The following is a 15,786-nucleotide window of genomic DNA, read 5'->3' on the forward strand; positions in this document are numbered from 1 at the left end:
GAGGTACCTGACGATTTTTGCGATGAGACATAATTGCAAGACATTTGCATAGAATCCAATTTAAATATTATGTAAGTACACACTTTTAAAGACAGTTTTTAATGTCTGCCCTTTTATTTATCCATCTATCCATATCTCTAGTCATAGACTTAAAAGAAAGATTTTTGAAGTTTCTCCCAGCTTACGATATTTTCCTTTTGCTTACAAGTGAACCTCTATAAATGTTGTATTATTTTTAAACAGACTGTGATTTTGACTGTAAATTTGAAATAAAATGTACAAAAGGGACTGCTTTGCTGTTTGTATCTCCCAGACTATGCAGTGATGCCTAGTTTGATGACTGACAGCTTTACTTGTGAGATGCTAAAGCTGGTTATATTAACCTCACCTATAAATTGATACAGGATTAGGTTACGTGTTCAGAAGAATGCTATCCAGAAGACATAAAAGTATCCTAATATTAATCTGACATAAAGTTTTTGATCTACAGCCAGATGGAAACCACAGAAAGGCGTTACAGTGTCCTCAATCAGAAAAGTGAGGGCAGATAAGTCTTTTTAATATATTAATAAATTCCACATAACTTTTAAAGTTTGATAGCGTATTTTATCCAAAAATATTTTACGGGTCTTGGAAAGCACTGGTAGAAGATAGCCGTAAATTTAACATGTAGTTTTACAAAATTCATGATGCCGCTTATAATAGCAGAAAAAGTATCGTCCTGTAGAAATCAAAGGTATCTCATGAACTGGAAATGTTTTGTTTACAGGTTCCAGCTCCACATTTCAGACCAGCAGTAATAAATTTAGACAAGGAATTTGGATATGATATGGAGCTGGTTCAAATAAAGACAGTATGTGAGGATTTTGCATATGTTCAAAGGCAAAGTGTTAGAGCAGTGGTGAGTTCCTATCAGCAGACCAGCATTATTTATTCCTTAAGCAATGAGATCATGACTACTGGGAATTAATCCATTCATTTTGTTACCGTCTGTGAATTTCCATTTGCTTTCTTTCTTTAAAATTTCCTTGAAATTTGTACGTAATCTTAAATTGTCTTGCCAGCTCCCTTCCCCCTACTTATCTGCTTTGTTAGCTTACATGTCTAAATACTTAGAGGATGATGGGGGGAGTTAATGAATGCCTAGGGTACAAAGCTGCTTTTGTGGAACCAAATTTCCTGAGTCATTTTTTAATCTTGGCTTTTGTGTTGCCCTGTCAGTGATGATATCCTTCAGTCATCACTCTCAGAGTAGGATTCCTCTTGCATTTTGGAGGATGTTTGTAATTTGGACATGTAGACCTAAGCCAGTGTCCACAGAACTCCATTGCTGATGTCCACAGTGGATGAACTTCAGACAAATTCATAGAAGTGATTAGTCTGACCTGTTTTGAAGATCTAGTTTAGGAAAAAGTTAGTCTCTGAAAGTACCTTAATATCTTTTTGATTATAAATGCACTTTAGATGATAAATTAGCATACTGTAGACGTCTAACTTCATCAAGTGACTCCCATCTTTTGTCCATAGACAGTGAATATCCAGTTTTCTATAATGAAAAAAGTATTAAAAAAAAAAGTCTATTTTGATTTAAATTTATCATCATCCATAGCTTACTTTCATTGCAGTTAGAGTAAGTGTTAGGTCAGAGGTTGGACTCGGTGATGTTGGAGGTCTCTTCTAACCTGGATGATTCTGTGATTCTGTAATAGCACCCTAGCATCTCTGTAAACAGTTCTTAAGATTTTAAAGGTTCTTAAGGTCTTAACTGTGTTTATTGGGGGGTAGGAAAGTATTAGTAATGTAGAGAACAAAAAACAAAAAACAAACAGAACTTTTATTACTAGTTATAACTGTGTAAATACATTAAAATGGAAATCTTCTTGGTCTACCTGAAAAAGACCTCATGTTTTCTTCTAGTAATGAAGATATGGGGGACTTTGTACTAAACACAGGAGCTCTCAAAATGGTATTACATCAAAGGCCTCAAACTTGTTACGCAGACTTGTTCAGATTAATGGTTACTGAGAATGTATGGTATGTTCTATAAGAGGTGGGTAGAAATGATAAAAATCTCCTGTATGTCTGTGTTTTATAGCCAAACCAAGTATTGCATTACAAAAGCTATTGATCTTTCCCTAAGTGACGTTTTTATTTTCTGTATAAAACTCTGAGCAAGCTTAAACTTTGAAAATGCTTACTCTTAAAATGCCTTTTTTTCTTTGCTTACCAATTCAAGTCATTCTTAGAAGAGCAAATACATTTTTCCGTTATGTAACAGAAATCTTCAGATAGTGATAATTTCAGATAATTTCAAGATACGGAGAATAAAAATGTGCTTTCATAGTATTATGCAAGCTTTTCAATATTGAGCTACTTTGTGGTTTGTTTCACAAATTGTAATTATTTTAATCTAGGCAATTTTCGACCTGTGGCCTGTGAGCTGTCAGGTACAACGTGCAATGTTCTGTTATTCTCTAGTCTAAATGAAAAAAAAAGTCATATGCAGAGGATAATCTGTGTATGCTTCACGGAAGCTTGGAATTCAAAGCAGTGGCACACTCTTCTAGTAGTATCAGCCACTGCAGGGCAATTTTTTTCTGCTCTCTAGACTAGTCACCTAGCTCCTTTGAAACCATAATAGGTGCTCAGTGAGAAGGTCTTCATCAAAAAAAAAATCAGGAAATCATGCCACAATATGAATATGCAAGCAGTCTGGGAAGCCAACATCTTCATTGTTGCCAGCACAGGGACACCCAGCCACGCTGTGTGTGTTTTTCAAATGCTCCAGCTTAGCAGCTACCCAGCACATTTCCTTCAAACACTGAATAGTTAGTAGGCAAGTTAACATTTGGCCTCTTCCCCCCAAAAGATGTCATGTGTGACAGCTTTGAAATGGAATCAAAATAAGATTCTTTTCATCCTGCATGGCAGGTGACAACATTCAGCTCTTTACCTTTTCTTTCCGTTCCCTCTTTAGTCTTTTTTAGTTTTTCATGCTGCAAGAAATACATAATGCAACACATTTTTGGAAGACTAAACATACATTTACTGTGCCAGGTCATATCTACTGCATCCTTCAGCATGTTCCAATAAAAGCATGCAAAGTATTTTAACTCTGCTGTACACAACATAATTCAGCTTCTTAACTGGAATTAACTTAACTGGAATTAACTTAAAATTAATTGGACTTAACTTCGATCTGGATAGGCTGGACCGATGGGCTGAGGCCAACTGTATGAAGTTCAACAAGGCCAAGTGCCGGGTCCTGCACCTGGGCTGCAACAACCCCAAGCAGCGCTACAGGCTGGGAGATGAGCGGTTGGAAAGCTGGCTGGCAGAGAAGGCCCTGGGAGTACTGGTTGATAGTTGGCTGAATATGAGCCAGCAGTGTGCCCAGGTGGCCAAGAAGGCCAACAGCATCCTGGCTTGTATGAGAAGCAGTGTGGCCAGCAGGTCTAAGGAGGTGATTGTCCCCCTGTACTCGGCTCTGGTGAGTACCTGGAGTACTGTGTTCAGTTTTGGGCCCCTCGCTACAAGAAGGACATGGAGGTGCTTGAGAGAGTCCAGAGAAGGGCGACGAAGCTGGTGAGGGGTCTGGAGAACAAGTCTTATGAGGAGCGGCTGAGGGAGCTGGGGTTGTTTAGCCTCGAGAAGAGGAGGCTCAGGGGAGACCTCATCGCTCTCTACAGTTACCTTAAAGGAGGCTGTAGCGAGGTGGGGGTTGGTCTGTTCTCCCACGTGCCTGGTGACAGGACGAGGGGGAATGGGCGAAAGTTGCGCCAGGGGAGGTTTAGGTTGGATGTTAGGAAGAACTTTGTTACTGAAAGGGTTGTTAGGCATTGGAATGGGCTGCCCAGGGAGGTGGTTGAGTCACCATCCCTGGAGGTCTTTAAAAGACGTTTAGATGTAGCCCTTAGTGGTATGGTTTAGTGGAGGACTTGTTAGTGTTAGGACAGAGGTTGGACTGGGTGATCTTGGAGGTCTCTTCCAACCTAGACGATTCTATGATTCTGTGATTCTGTGAACTGCTGAGAGTGACTAGTACTACTGTAAAGGGAGTGAAAAAAAAATGTATATATTTAATATATTTTGATGAACCAGTGGAACTGTGTCATTCATGTCATTTATTGTTTCATGCTGAGATTGGTTCAAGGCAGCATGGCCACAGGGTTTCAATGTTTCATCATATAGGAAAGACTCAGCAAACTTGTTTTTATACTGATGAAAGAGGACTTCACCTTTGTTGGAGTGACTTGCTACTCTTTCCAAGAATAGAATTTAGAAAAATTCATTTTAATAAAATTTAAGCTATTTCTTATTTAAAGCATCTGAAATGGTAGTTGAAAAAAAATAGACTATAAAAAATAGCAAGTGGGTATTCTACGGATTTAAAAGGAAGCATTACATACAGATTATTGAGTTTTAACAGCCTTTCTATGTCTTGCCCAAAGTTGAATGCTATTTCTTTGAAACTCTTCTGGCCTGGAGTAACTCTGTGTTCACAGTTATATGCACAATCTTTCTGCCCCCTTTTTATCCCATGCTATTGATTCAATTTGAGTTTATCAAATATACCTTAGAAATGTGGAGATAAGAGAACATTAAATTCTTGTAAAGCAGGGATGATGTAAAAGAAGATAATTACAGTTTATAATCTTGAGAAGTGAAGAAGAAAGGTGACCTGTTGTCTTCTGCTTTGCTTTGAAGATCATATACTTATCCTATCTATTTATTTTTTCTGCATTTGCTGGTTAATTGTAGACTATTCTAAAACTGGTAGGACTGATGGAAAGGCTGTGACGTCCTGTGAACTATGAGTTTGCATGCCATGATATGTTTTGGTTTTTAGAATGTATTGGGAAGAAAATATAGTCCAGATATTTACGTGGAAAGCTCTTTTACTTGATGGTGTTTTGGAGAATCGCTCTAGAGTCCACCTTTAAGAAAGACATCTTTTAGAGACAACTTAAGAGATAAAGTGATTTTATTCAACAGATATGTAGGCAATTTGTTTATATAAAAGATATTATTTCAGAGGAAACATAAGTGTAAGTATTCATTTAATAAGTGAGAATAAAGCTAAGTCCAGTGTTTAGGTCTGTGGACAGCTACTGTAGACAATCTGTAGAGAGGAATGAAGTCCCTATCAGAAAAATGTCCCTTTACCATATTGACTAGCCTTTGACAACATCAATTTTTGAGGATTTTTCTACTGTATTTGCTGAGTAGCCATTGCTAAATAATTTAATCTAATATAACTGCTCTTGTGATTAATTTGCATTTTCCGTACTGCATTGTGGGATGCCTGTAATTGTATGTTGAAGTATCGTCATCACATTTCTAGATTTCTTTTTTCTCTGTCATAGGACCTTGAAACACAACTCATCATGTTGACATACTCTGTCATCTTGCTTTGCTCTGCCTTCCCTGTTGTTGCAAAGGGCTTTGAATGGCTGGGACTGCTGGATATGAAGGGTTATAGCCAATGGCTTGACATATAGGTGGAAACTGGTAAAAACTGAATACCTTGGGGATTGGTACCGGGATCCATATTGTTCAATATCTTTATCAACAGTGAAATGCAGACAAAGATACAAAATGCCCATTCTGACAATATGTGAATGATAGAAAATTGGGAGAGCTGTCACACTGATTGACAGAGCTTCAGTCCAGGCAGGTCTCGAAAACCCTGAGAGCTGGCCCAACAGAAACTTGATTGAGTTTCTGAGTCTGGGACAGTAACCCTATGCATCAGTACTGACTGATTCAACATCAGGCTGAATATGAGGCAACGCAGTATGTTCTAATCATAGCTAAAACAAAATGCACATTGAGCAACAGCAGAAGAAATGTGCTTGTCAGACTGAAGGAAGTAGTTGTTGCCTTCTGCTTGATGCTGTTGAGGCCAAATCGGGAATGCTGTGTCCTGTTTGGGGTCCTTCAAACCCACAGAAATCCTGAGAAACTGGAAAGGTTGAGCTGAAAGCTACTGAGAGGTGGTGAGGGTCTTGGAGCACATGGCCTGTGAGAAGAGGCTGAGCTTACTTAGTCTTACTTAGCCTGAGGAAGAGGGGCCTAAAGGAGGTTAGGTAACAGCCTACAACTGCTGAAGGACAGTTACAAAGATAATAGAACCAAAATCTTCATAGTAGTTCTGGGTAGAATAAAGAATAGGATAGAGGATCTGTGGGTCAAGAGCCACAGGTTGTTGCTTGGCAGGTTCAAGTAGGACATCAAAAATCTTGTTCACCATGCAACACTGAAGGAGGCTACCCAGAGGAGACACAAAATCAAGGTTTTAAAGACTTTGCTAGAGTAAGCCATGGCTGATTTGATCTAGCGTAGGCAATAAATAGTCTTCTTTTAAACCAGAGATTGGACTAGAGACCTCCAGAGGGAGGATTGCTGAAGCTGGATCTCAGGCAACAGTTCTGTGAGCCTGCACATTTCCATGTGTAAAATTTCAAGAAAACTTTGTCACATTTAGAGAAGTTCAGTCCATTTGATTACCCACATACGGTTAAATTATTTCGTCATTATCTGGCAGTACCCAACTGGTAATTTGTGACTGGCAAAGGCACAAATGACTGCAGAATTTAAACCACATTGCATAAAAAGTTACAATTTAAAATAATTTGAAGAAGATATATCTTAATATGTGAAACATTTAAATCAAAATTATATGTATTTCAAAAAATGTAGTAAAATTATGCAAGAAATTCTAGAACTGTGAATTCTAGTATATATTATGTGAGAAGTGTCCTGTGATATGCAGAAAATAAGATCAGATGATCCTGGTGGTTCTTTCTGTCTTGAAAAGTACAACTGAATTAATTCTGAGGCAAAGCAGATCTCTGTTCTGATCATGCTGGATGAGGATTGGAGTTATTGTGACAATTTTTCTTAAAGGATATAAAATAAATTTAGACTTAATGTCTTGATGGAATAGATTGCTGTTTCAGATAAGTAAAAACTTTCAGCCAGCTCCACAAAATGTAGTCAAGATGCCAGAAGAATGCATAGAAGAGGAACAGAAAAATACTTAACTAGTAGAACAGTTTCCGTCCTGGTGATTAAGAGTCAAAATACAATAGAAATGAGTGGCTGGGTAGAGATGAACAAAAAGAAGGAATATCCAGGTATGTTCCTGCCCAGTTAGTCGTTCAGTTCACCGCTAAATTGAATGTGTTGTCCACCAACAACATCTCATAAGTGATGGATTGGAGTGCCATAGAAGAATGACCTCACAGGCATAGAAGAGAAGAAAAAACTGTGGTTTTGAAGTACAGATTTTTTTACTTTTTTTTTTCTGATACAAGAAAGTGTTAAAAAAATATCCTGTTGTATAACCCGTCTTCAAATACTCTCATTAGCAGCCCTGTTATTTTCCAGTAGACCAGGTTAAAGAACTCTGCAATTTTGATTTCGTCAGATGTAAAAGAGCTTGGGAACTCACAGCAACATTTGTGTGTGTGTGTGCTTTGTTTGGTTTTTGTTTGTAATGCAAACACACCTGTACTTCACCTTCTGTGTTGTGTGCATGATGATTTGAGCTGTGTGGGCTCGCTGCAGTACAGTCACAGTGGCATCAGCCCCTCCTGATAGCACTTTGAATCCTTAGCTATAGTTCTGCTCTTACCGGGTTTAATGTTTTATTCTATGTTTGGAAGAGAGTTATATTCCTTTCCTTGACGTGTAAGACAATATGCCTTCCCTGTTTAAGAGACTTGATTAAACTGTCTGCTTCTGAAAAGGATAATCATTCTCTTTAATCTAACTACCGCTTCCTGCCCCTAATATGTGAAGGATTTAATCTCTTCTAGAGACCAGATCCTTACCTTGTGAAAATGAACTCTCCTCTGTTGAAGTAAACAAAACTCGGGCATGTGCTCATTCTTAAACATGTCCTCCAGTGCTGCTTCAACCATGATTCAGTTACGGCAGAGTAATACATGGAGAAGAGGATGTACATAATCTTGCCTTTTTGAAATACAGGCTTTTGGTTTACACTTTAATACAGCAGATAACATTTTAAGCCATTTTCTTAAACTCTAAGTCTATTTTTTGTTTCTTCTCCAGTAGGTGTTTAGAAGCATGAAAAACTAAGCATAGATTAACAGTGAAAGAAACCTAGACATACACATTTACCACTTAGTTATTATATTATATTATTTACTAGTTATGTATTGAATGTCTATATGGGAAGGGGCACTTCAATGCTCTTCTCTGTCTGGTGCACCTTTAACGTGATGTAATTTATTCATTCCAATAATGATAATGCTGCCATCTTAAAAGCACACAGTTTTGGTTCTGCTCAGTGCGGGATACATTGGCCTCAGTCTAGGAGAACGTTTTATTTGTTTGGTCATCTGTAAACATGTAGGCAGAGTGCTCGCGTGCTTTAGTTTAAATTGTACATCTTGGTGTTTAAATGGTTGAGGGCAAGAGCGCTCAGCACCTTTCCTATCAACCCTGTGTCACTGTCTTAGGCGAGGACTGTGCAAGCAGATCTTTAAAGTGAGAACTGACACACTCCTCTGGGAAACTTAATGCACAAGGCTAATAAGCAATCTGTGGTTTATATTTCTGCATCTGAAACTGCAATGCATGTTTAATTTGGGGGGGGGGCGGTTAGCTGAAGTTTATGGCAGGGGCGCTGTGCTGCTATAATTTCTGTTGTGGAATGCAGTTCTTGCTGGAATAAGGTACATCATGTACTTCTACTCTTTTGTCAGAGAGCAGAACGACAAACACGAATGATGGACTCAGTCCAGTATGCAGAATTTTGTGAAAGTCGGCAATTGAGTTTTTGTAAGTATTATAATGTCTGTATTGTAATAAGATGTTAAATTATTATTTCATGTAATAGAGAACACAGCAGAACCTCATATTCTTTGAAAGCACTTTTGTTTCATCCACAATAACAAAACTTTAAATTCTTTGTCCTCATAGCTCCTGGGAACGGTTAATTTAGCATAGTTTTCAGGCTGTCTGGCAGAGTATTTTATTTGACTATTTACCAGGCTTTCTATGTGCTCAAATACTGTGCTGGTGGGGACTGCTGCAAAGATAGAACTTGTAAAGAGTTAATGGATTAAAACACCCGTACTTGCCTGAAGTCTGTCATGGTGTTGTTGCAGTCAGCACATTAATAAAGTTTCATGGTTGCAGGTTCTTAGGAATGCATCTAAAATTAGGGAAGAGCAGCAAGTTTTGCTTTTATTTCTGTATCCGCAGAGACACAAAGAACTTACTAAAGAGTCTTTTTCTATTTTAAGCTGTAAGCTCCTGCTGTGGAATTTATTCAACATTAGCCAAATTCATCAGTATACGCCATTCCAACACTAATAACATGATGACAGAATTAGGGCTTTACTAGCACTGAAAACCAACTTACTAGAAGTACTTGTGGGCCACAACTATAATGAGCTGTAAATTAATGGGCTTGATCATGTAGCAAAACATCATTACAGAAGCGGTTAAGTGATGACTAAGGTTTTAGGTCAAATGTCAGAGAAAGTGAGGTGAGGGAGCCAGTAAAAGTCATGACAAAACAGCACATGATCCTACAACGCAGACTAGAACACAATGGTGTCTTTAAATGAGAGACCTTATCTTGTTCTTCCTAGCAGGACACTTAAATTCGAAGAAAGAATGAGTCATTTATGGCAAATAAATGACACATTCGAAATACTGTTCTGTGTCAGCAAATGTTGGAAAACATGTTTTGTAAGCATTTCTTTTCCTAATTCAGTATGTTTTGTAAGCTTAGTTATAATTTGGCATCACACATCTGTGAGCCATTAGATCAATGATAGCTCAGATTAGGGGGACTTCAGCAAATGAGAGGTTTGCGATAGAGTCATTTTTAAAACCCAAAAATTGTCATCTGGAGACAGAACAAATACAAATCTTAAATTTGCAAAATCACATCAAATGTTGCTGACCAGGGGACTGTGATCTATAAAAAACCCTTGATGGTGTTTTCCCAGTGTTTTTAAATGACTGTGTCTATGCAATTCTTTTTCACTGACATTTAATGTCATTAATAAATGAGAATTACAGTGCTTAGAAAATAGTAGAAAAAGAGACTCACTCACAAATTTAATTACATAATTTGAACTCAACTAGATAGCACATACTAAACGCCATGCAGAACATCTGTTCAAAACTAACACAATACTATATTTGCTTATTTTCTCTTTATTCTATTAAAAAAATAATATATCGATAAAAATTACTGTCTAAAGTAGCAAACCCTTTTTACAGTTATATAAACACATGAGAACTGGGTCACAGGTGAACAAATCTGGGACTCCAAGAGGTCTGTTCTGAATATATATATTCCTAATCACAGCACCACATATTTCTGTGTGGTTTTAAAGACAGACAAAAGAAAAGGTCCATCAAAGGATCAAGCACTGTAGGATCTCATTCCCTCCTAAAAAATAATTATTATTGACGTGGTTTTCAGCTTTTTATTCCTTAACGAAGGCTCCCTTTGCAAGAGCTGTTTCAAGTGATTCTCCCAGCTTGTATTTACTACATTTTGGGTGTCCTGTATTCACGAACAGCTCTCATTAAGACCACTGTAGAACTGGTTTCTTTCTGTGATCAGCTTGTCTGCCACTGCCTTAAGTAAGATCATCCTTTTTTTGGTTCTTCTGTGAATTTCCATGATGGTTTTTCTGTTCCATTTTCGTGTCTCTTCCTTTTACTCTCTCAGCAAGTCTCTCATGTTTCTTTGTTCCATATTTTTCTCTGTACTTTCTCCTAAGTGATCTCATCCATTAGCAGTGTGAAGTTCTTGTCTGAATGCTGATCATTTGCAGATCTACATCTATCCTTATGTCTTTATATCCAACACACATTTTAAAAACACTCCTCTACAAATCATTTTGGCTGGCTTGTCAGCACCTAATCCCTGCACAGTTAACACAGAACTTCCTAGTTCTTCTTCTGTCCTTCTTCATTTGCCTTTGCTGTTGTTAACTCAATTATATAATTTTATCTGGCTTCCAAACCTCAGATTTGTGTTGATTTCTTCTAGCCCCTTTTTCTATCATTCATCAAAGACACGACACAATCCTATTATTTTTTTTTTACCATTCAGTACATTCAAGATCAGATTTGTCCTATCTACTGTCCTCTGAGGTAGACTCTTCCTTGTTCTGAAATCTCTTGTGTAATTGATCATCTTTGTTTTTCTCTTTCCTCCATGCTGCTCATGGGTTTCCAAAATGTTGTATATGAAATAATTAACTTTCCTCAGTAGTTCCACTTTGAATCCCTTTCCTGGCTAATCACATCTTATTAACACTCTGTGCTTAACATTTGCAGTATTTTCTGTGACTGGAAAAATGCTTTGTTTTGTCTCCCTGTTGCTAACATTTTCTTTTTCCCTTATGATTTGAACTGACAGCAAAGAAAGCATCCAAGTTTCGTGACTGGTTGGATTGCAGCAGTATGGAAATAAAGCCAAATGCAGTTGCAATGGAGATTTTGGCATACTTAGCATATGAGACTGTGGCACAGGTGAGGAAGCATACCCTACAGGTTGTTAAACAGTAGTTAACAACTACTCTAGTTAAACAGTATAAATTGGTAACTCTTGGATATACTTCAAACTCAGGTGACTGTGTTGTAGGCACCTTTGGAAGCAAGCAGTCACTACTTCAGCTAACCAAGTTAACAGAATTTCTATCTGTCTTTCAATTTACTATACGACAGATGAGTGCTATACTGTATTCATCCATCTGATACACAAATAGAAATGTTTTCTAATGCTTACAGAGGAGTGTGGAGTCCAGCACGAACTTTATTCAAGTCCAAACTGAAACCACATACTTCACTATGTGACCTTTGGCAGTGCGCTGGGGTTCATTAAACCCTATTGCACAATTGGATTAAAAAGCAGGATTTCCTGGAAAACAAAATGTTACCTTAGTGCCAAGCCGAGCCCTCTTGGGTAGATAAATTACTCCATATATTTACAAAAGTGGAAAAGGACAGTTCCTTAGGCTAAAATATCTCAGTAATTTTGTTTTCTACTGAGAAATACTAAGAATAATGTGCCTCAACCCACAACTCCTATCTCTCTCCTTCGTTTCAGTTGCATTCATAGTGAGTACCATGTCAGTAAGCCTACCTATTTAATATTAGCTCTTTTTCCTCCTGCAGTTGGTGGACATGGCCCTTCTGGTTAAACAGGACATGGCTCCTAAGGCTGGTGACCCCTTCAGTCATGCCATATCTGCCACTTTCATACAATATCACAGCTCAACTGAGGTAAATGTTGATTTCTCATATATTTATATAACGATTATTGCAGGGGAGTGAGAATAAATGCATTTTATATTTTAGTATTGCTTGTGTTTGGTAGTCTGTTGCATTCAATGTAGGTGTTCTTGAAATCTGGTATTGGCATGGTCTTCTCTTACGGAGTTTACCAACATTGAAGTTACAGATGTAAGAGGAAAGACATTAAATCATAGCTCCAAATGTTAAATTCTTAGCAGCATCTTTATATTTAAATGTAACTTCTCTTTCCTTGGGTAGAAATTCCTCTCTCTCTATTGCAGATTGGGATGTTAAAGTTCACACCCATACTTGTCAGCAGTAGGTGACAAGTACAAATAGGTGCTGTATGGCATGCATTGCTGCGATATAGATATTACAGTAGTTGCTAGAATTAGCGAACTTAATGCTGTATCACATCTATTCTAAGAGTAAATCTAAGAAGGCAATAACTCTTTTTTGTTATTTGATTATATAATGGCTGTTTGATGTCTTGTTTTGATAGCCACATCTCTTAGGGCAGGCTACAAGTGTGAAGACCAGTCTTGACTCTCCTGAAAATACACCACCCCCTACGCCTACCCCCCCAGCTCCAGCAGGACAGCAACATCTTGGGAAAACACCATCAGGAGCCCTGGGGAATGGAGGAATAGGACAGGACTCTACCAAATCCAAACAAAGGAAAAGAAAAAAGGTATTTGGTGGAGAATCATGAAAAAAGGCAAAGAAACCAAATCATGAGGATGTAATGTATATAATTTTAAATATTAATTCACATTAATTGTAAACTATATCAGAAGTTAACCACCAATGTTATAGTAGCGGCAAATATGTTTAATATTTTTTTCTGTCAGAACTAAGGTAAGACTACTCTGTGTTTTGTTGAGGTGACAGTTGCTGCTTCTAAGACAAGCTTCTCCCCTACAGCTGCAGCAGTAGGCACCACTCCAAATAACCAACCCCTTCTCTGACAGTAGCAGCTAGCTTAGGTTTTGAGGTTCAAAGTATAAGCAAAGTAGGCAAAGAGGTTGTTGCGATTGTCTTGCTCTCAGCAGCCTTAGGCAGCTGCTTTCTTTGCCTATAACAACGTTGCCTGATCGCCTTTATTTTTATGCCAATTGGTTGCATTCAATCTAAATATTTGTTTACTTTGCATAAAATATGGACGTCTCACATTCAGTGTATGAAAAGTAAATATTACAATTCCTGTCGTCTGTTCTAGATCCTTGGTATTGTATGTCTATGTCTATATGTACCTTAAAACCACAGGGGAAATAGATTTGATTAAATAAACTGGTTAGGAAGCACTGTGTTAGTCACTTAGGGTGTTGTGGGGGTTTTTTTTGTTTTTTTTTTTTTAAAGAAATAAATGTGATGGCAGTACTCATTTTGCTGCACAACAATGGAATGACTTATGATTTTTTCATGTGTGTTATTCTTTTACAATCAATATTTATTTTTCATGGAATTTTACTAGTAATTTTTATGACAGAAAAAGATTTATTTTCTCCTTCAGGTGTCACCAGGGCTTTGGATAATCCCAGTATGTTCATCTTTGTCTCTGCCCCTCTTACATTGTATTTAGAAAGCTGTTAGTGAATCCTAAAGCCTTTCTGAAGATGTTTAGACTACTTTATCCTCTTCCTTTTTTATATTCCATTTGAATATGTTTTGCTTCTCTGGGCGATTTCCATTACTATTCCTAGGAACAAGAATTTAGATGGAGGATTAAATTTTTGATACATTGTATTTCACTAGTTTTATGAGTTTATTTAAAATTCCTAGTGTTTATCTTAATGCCTGTTAAAATAATTAAATTCTAAAAAGTGCACAGTTTTAATGAAATGTTCCCAGGACATATCCAATTTGGCTAGGTATGTACTAGATATAACTGAGGCATTCAGACAAATGAGTTAACTTGGTGAAGAATGTTATTCTTAGTCCACAAAGGCCCATTCCAGCAAAAAAATATTTGAGTTTCACATTCCTTTACAAATGTCAATCAACAGGGAAGAATCCACCATCTTATTATGAATAATTCTGGGTATAGGTACATAGGTTTCAGTGGACTCGGCACTCCTGAAATTTCTCTTGTAAAAAATATCGTGAGTTTTAAAGCATTAGTATGTAGTGGAAAATATATGGGGAAAGCTTGTACATGTGTACATTTAATTTCAGTGTATAATGTAAGTTTTTGTTCTTCTTGGTTCATTCACTAATACTGTTTTCATGAATTTATTACCAAGCAGACATCATTCTGGTAAGTCACCTGAATTCTGGCAAGCAGCCACATCTGGATGAAGCCTAAATCAACATCACTGTTTGACTAAAAAGGAGAAAAGAGTAACTTTTTCTTTTAAAGTCTTGGGGATGCTTTTGTAAAATCAGTGGACCGGTAGCAGTAAAGTCTTATTTTTCCTGTTTAAGGTTCATCATCCAAAAAAATTATTTGAAATTAGAAAATATTCCAGTTTGAGATAATTAAAATATTTTTGCATCCCCCTAACATCATAACGTCACATGTTTCATCTTCAAATTTCAATCTGATATTACTCAATGGTGATTTTGGTGTCAAATTGCTTTCCACTTTGGGTACTTGTTCAATATTTTCCCCACCCCTTGACATCATAATGAAAGCCTGAAATGTTTTAAAAATAGTTTCTGTGGTTATTGCAGTATGACTTATATGACCCTTTCATTTTAGTTAGAACATTTGCTGCTCTTTTCAATTGCAACATACAGCAGCACTAGGTGAAAGATTTAAGAGGACAAATATGGTGTTCTTTGGGTCTCTTAAGCAAAGTTCATGTAAAAGTCCTCTTTGATTTGTTAATAGCTTTTTTTCTCTAATGTAGTGTGTGGCAGCAATGATGTGTATCCTCAGGAAAAAAAAATTGGTCCATTTTATAAAGGTTTATTTTCATACTTTATGCACTGTAGGTCTGTTGTGTGTTTTTGATTTAGTAACAATTTATGTGTTTTTCTGTTGCAGAGCACTGCAGCCTGTGGTATAGAGGCTCAAAGCGATGCCATCCAGCCCAGCCACATCAGAGAGGCCATTCGACGCTATGGCCACAAGATTGGCCCCCTTTCCCCATTCACAGTACGTAATAACAGAGTTATAAAAAGTTATATTTATAATCTTAAAGAACTTTGATTTTCAAGTGGTCAAATGAAGAAGCTTTGGAATTGTTGAGAGCAATTTGTGGTGACTGTAATTTTCTTTATAAAAGTGGCATAATTCTCTTGGGAAATAAAACTTAGTAATTTCTGTCTCTTTTTGGAAAGACAAAAAAGTTTTTTTTTCTTTTAAATATTATTTTCTTTCAATTACAAATTATGCTTTTTTGTTAGTGCTTGAATTTTCTGTTTTTGCAAAGTTTAGGTTTACAGTTATTTTAAATTATATGTATTCCAATATGGTGAGGAGCACTTTATATTCTAAAATTAGTTGTGTGTTAGATACTGCGCCTATTGGAAGCTGAACTC

General features: G+C 37.1%; 1 protein-coding gene across 3 annotated transcripts in view; it reads left to right on the forward strand.

Annotated features, from left to right (window-relative positions):
- Positions 1 to 15,786, forward strand: part of SUPT3H (SPT3 homolog, SAGA and STAGA complex component) — a 280,720-nt gene that overhangs the window by 208,058 nt on the left and 56,876 nt on the right. For all 3 annotated transcript variants that reach the window (XM_080587425.1, XM_080587423.1, XM_080587424.1), the window contains exons 7-11: positions 8,736 to 8,811; positions 11,423 to 11,535; positions 12,181 to 12,288; positions 12,803 to 12,991; positions 15,290 to 15,400. In XM_080587425.1, the coding sequence (XP_080443551.1) occupies positions 8,736 to 8,811; positions 11,423 to 11,535; positions 12,181 to 12,288; positions 12,803 to 12,991; positions 15,290 to 15,400 (597 nt within the window). The remainder of the gene's footprint in view (positions 1 to 8,735; positions 8,812 to 11,422; positions 11,536 to 12,180; positions 12,289 to 12,802; positions 12,992 to 15,289; positions 15,401 to 15,786) is intronic.

This window comes from Anser brachyrhynchus (genome assembly GCF_964034855.1).
Source record: "Anser brachyrhynchus genome assembly, chromosome: 3".
Lineage (NCBI taxonomy): Eukaryota > Metazoa > Chordata > Aves > Anseriformes > Anatidae > Anser > Anser brachyrhynchus.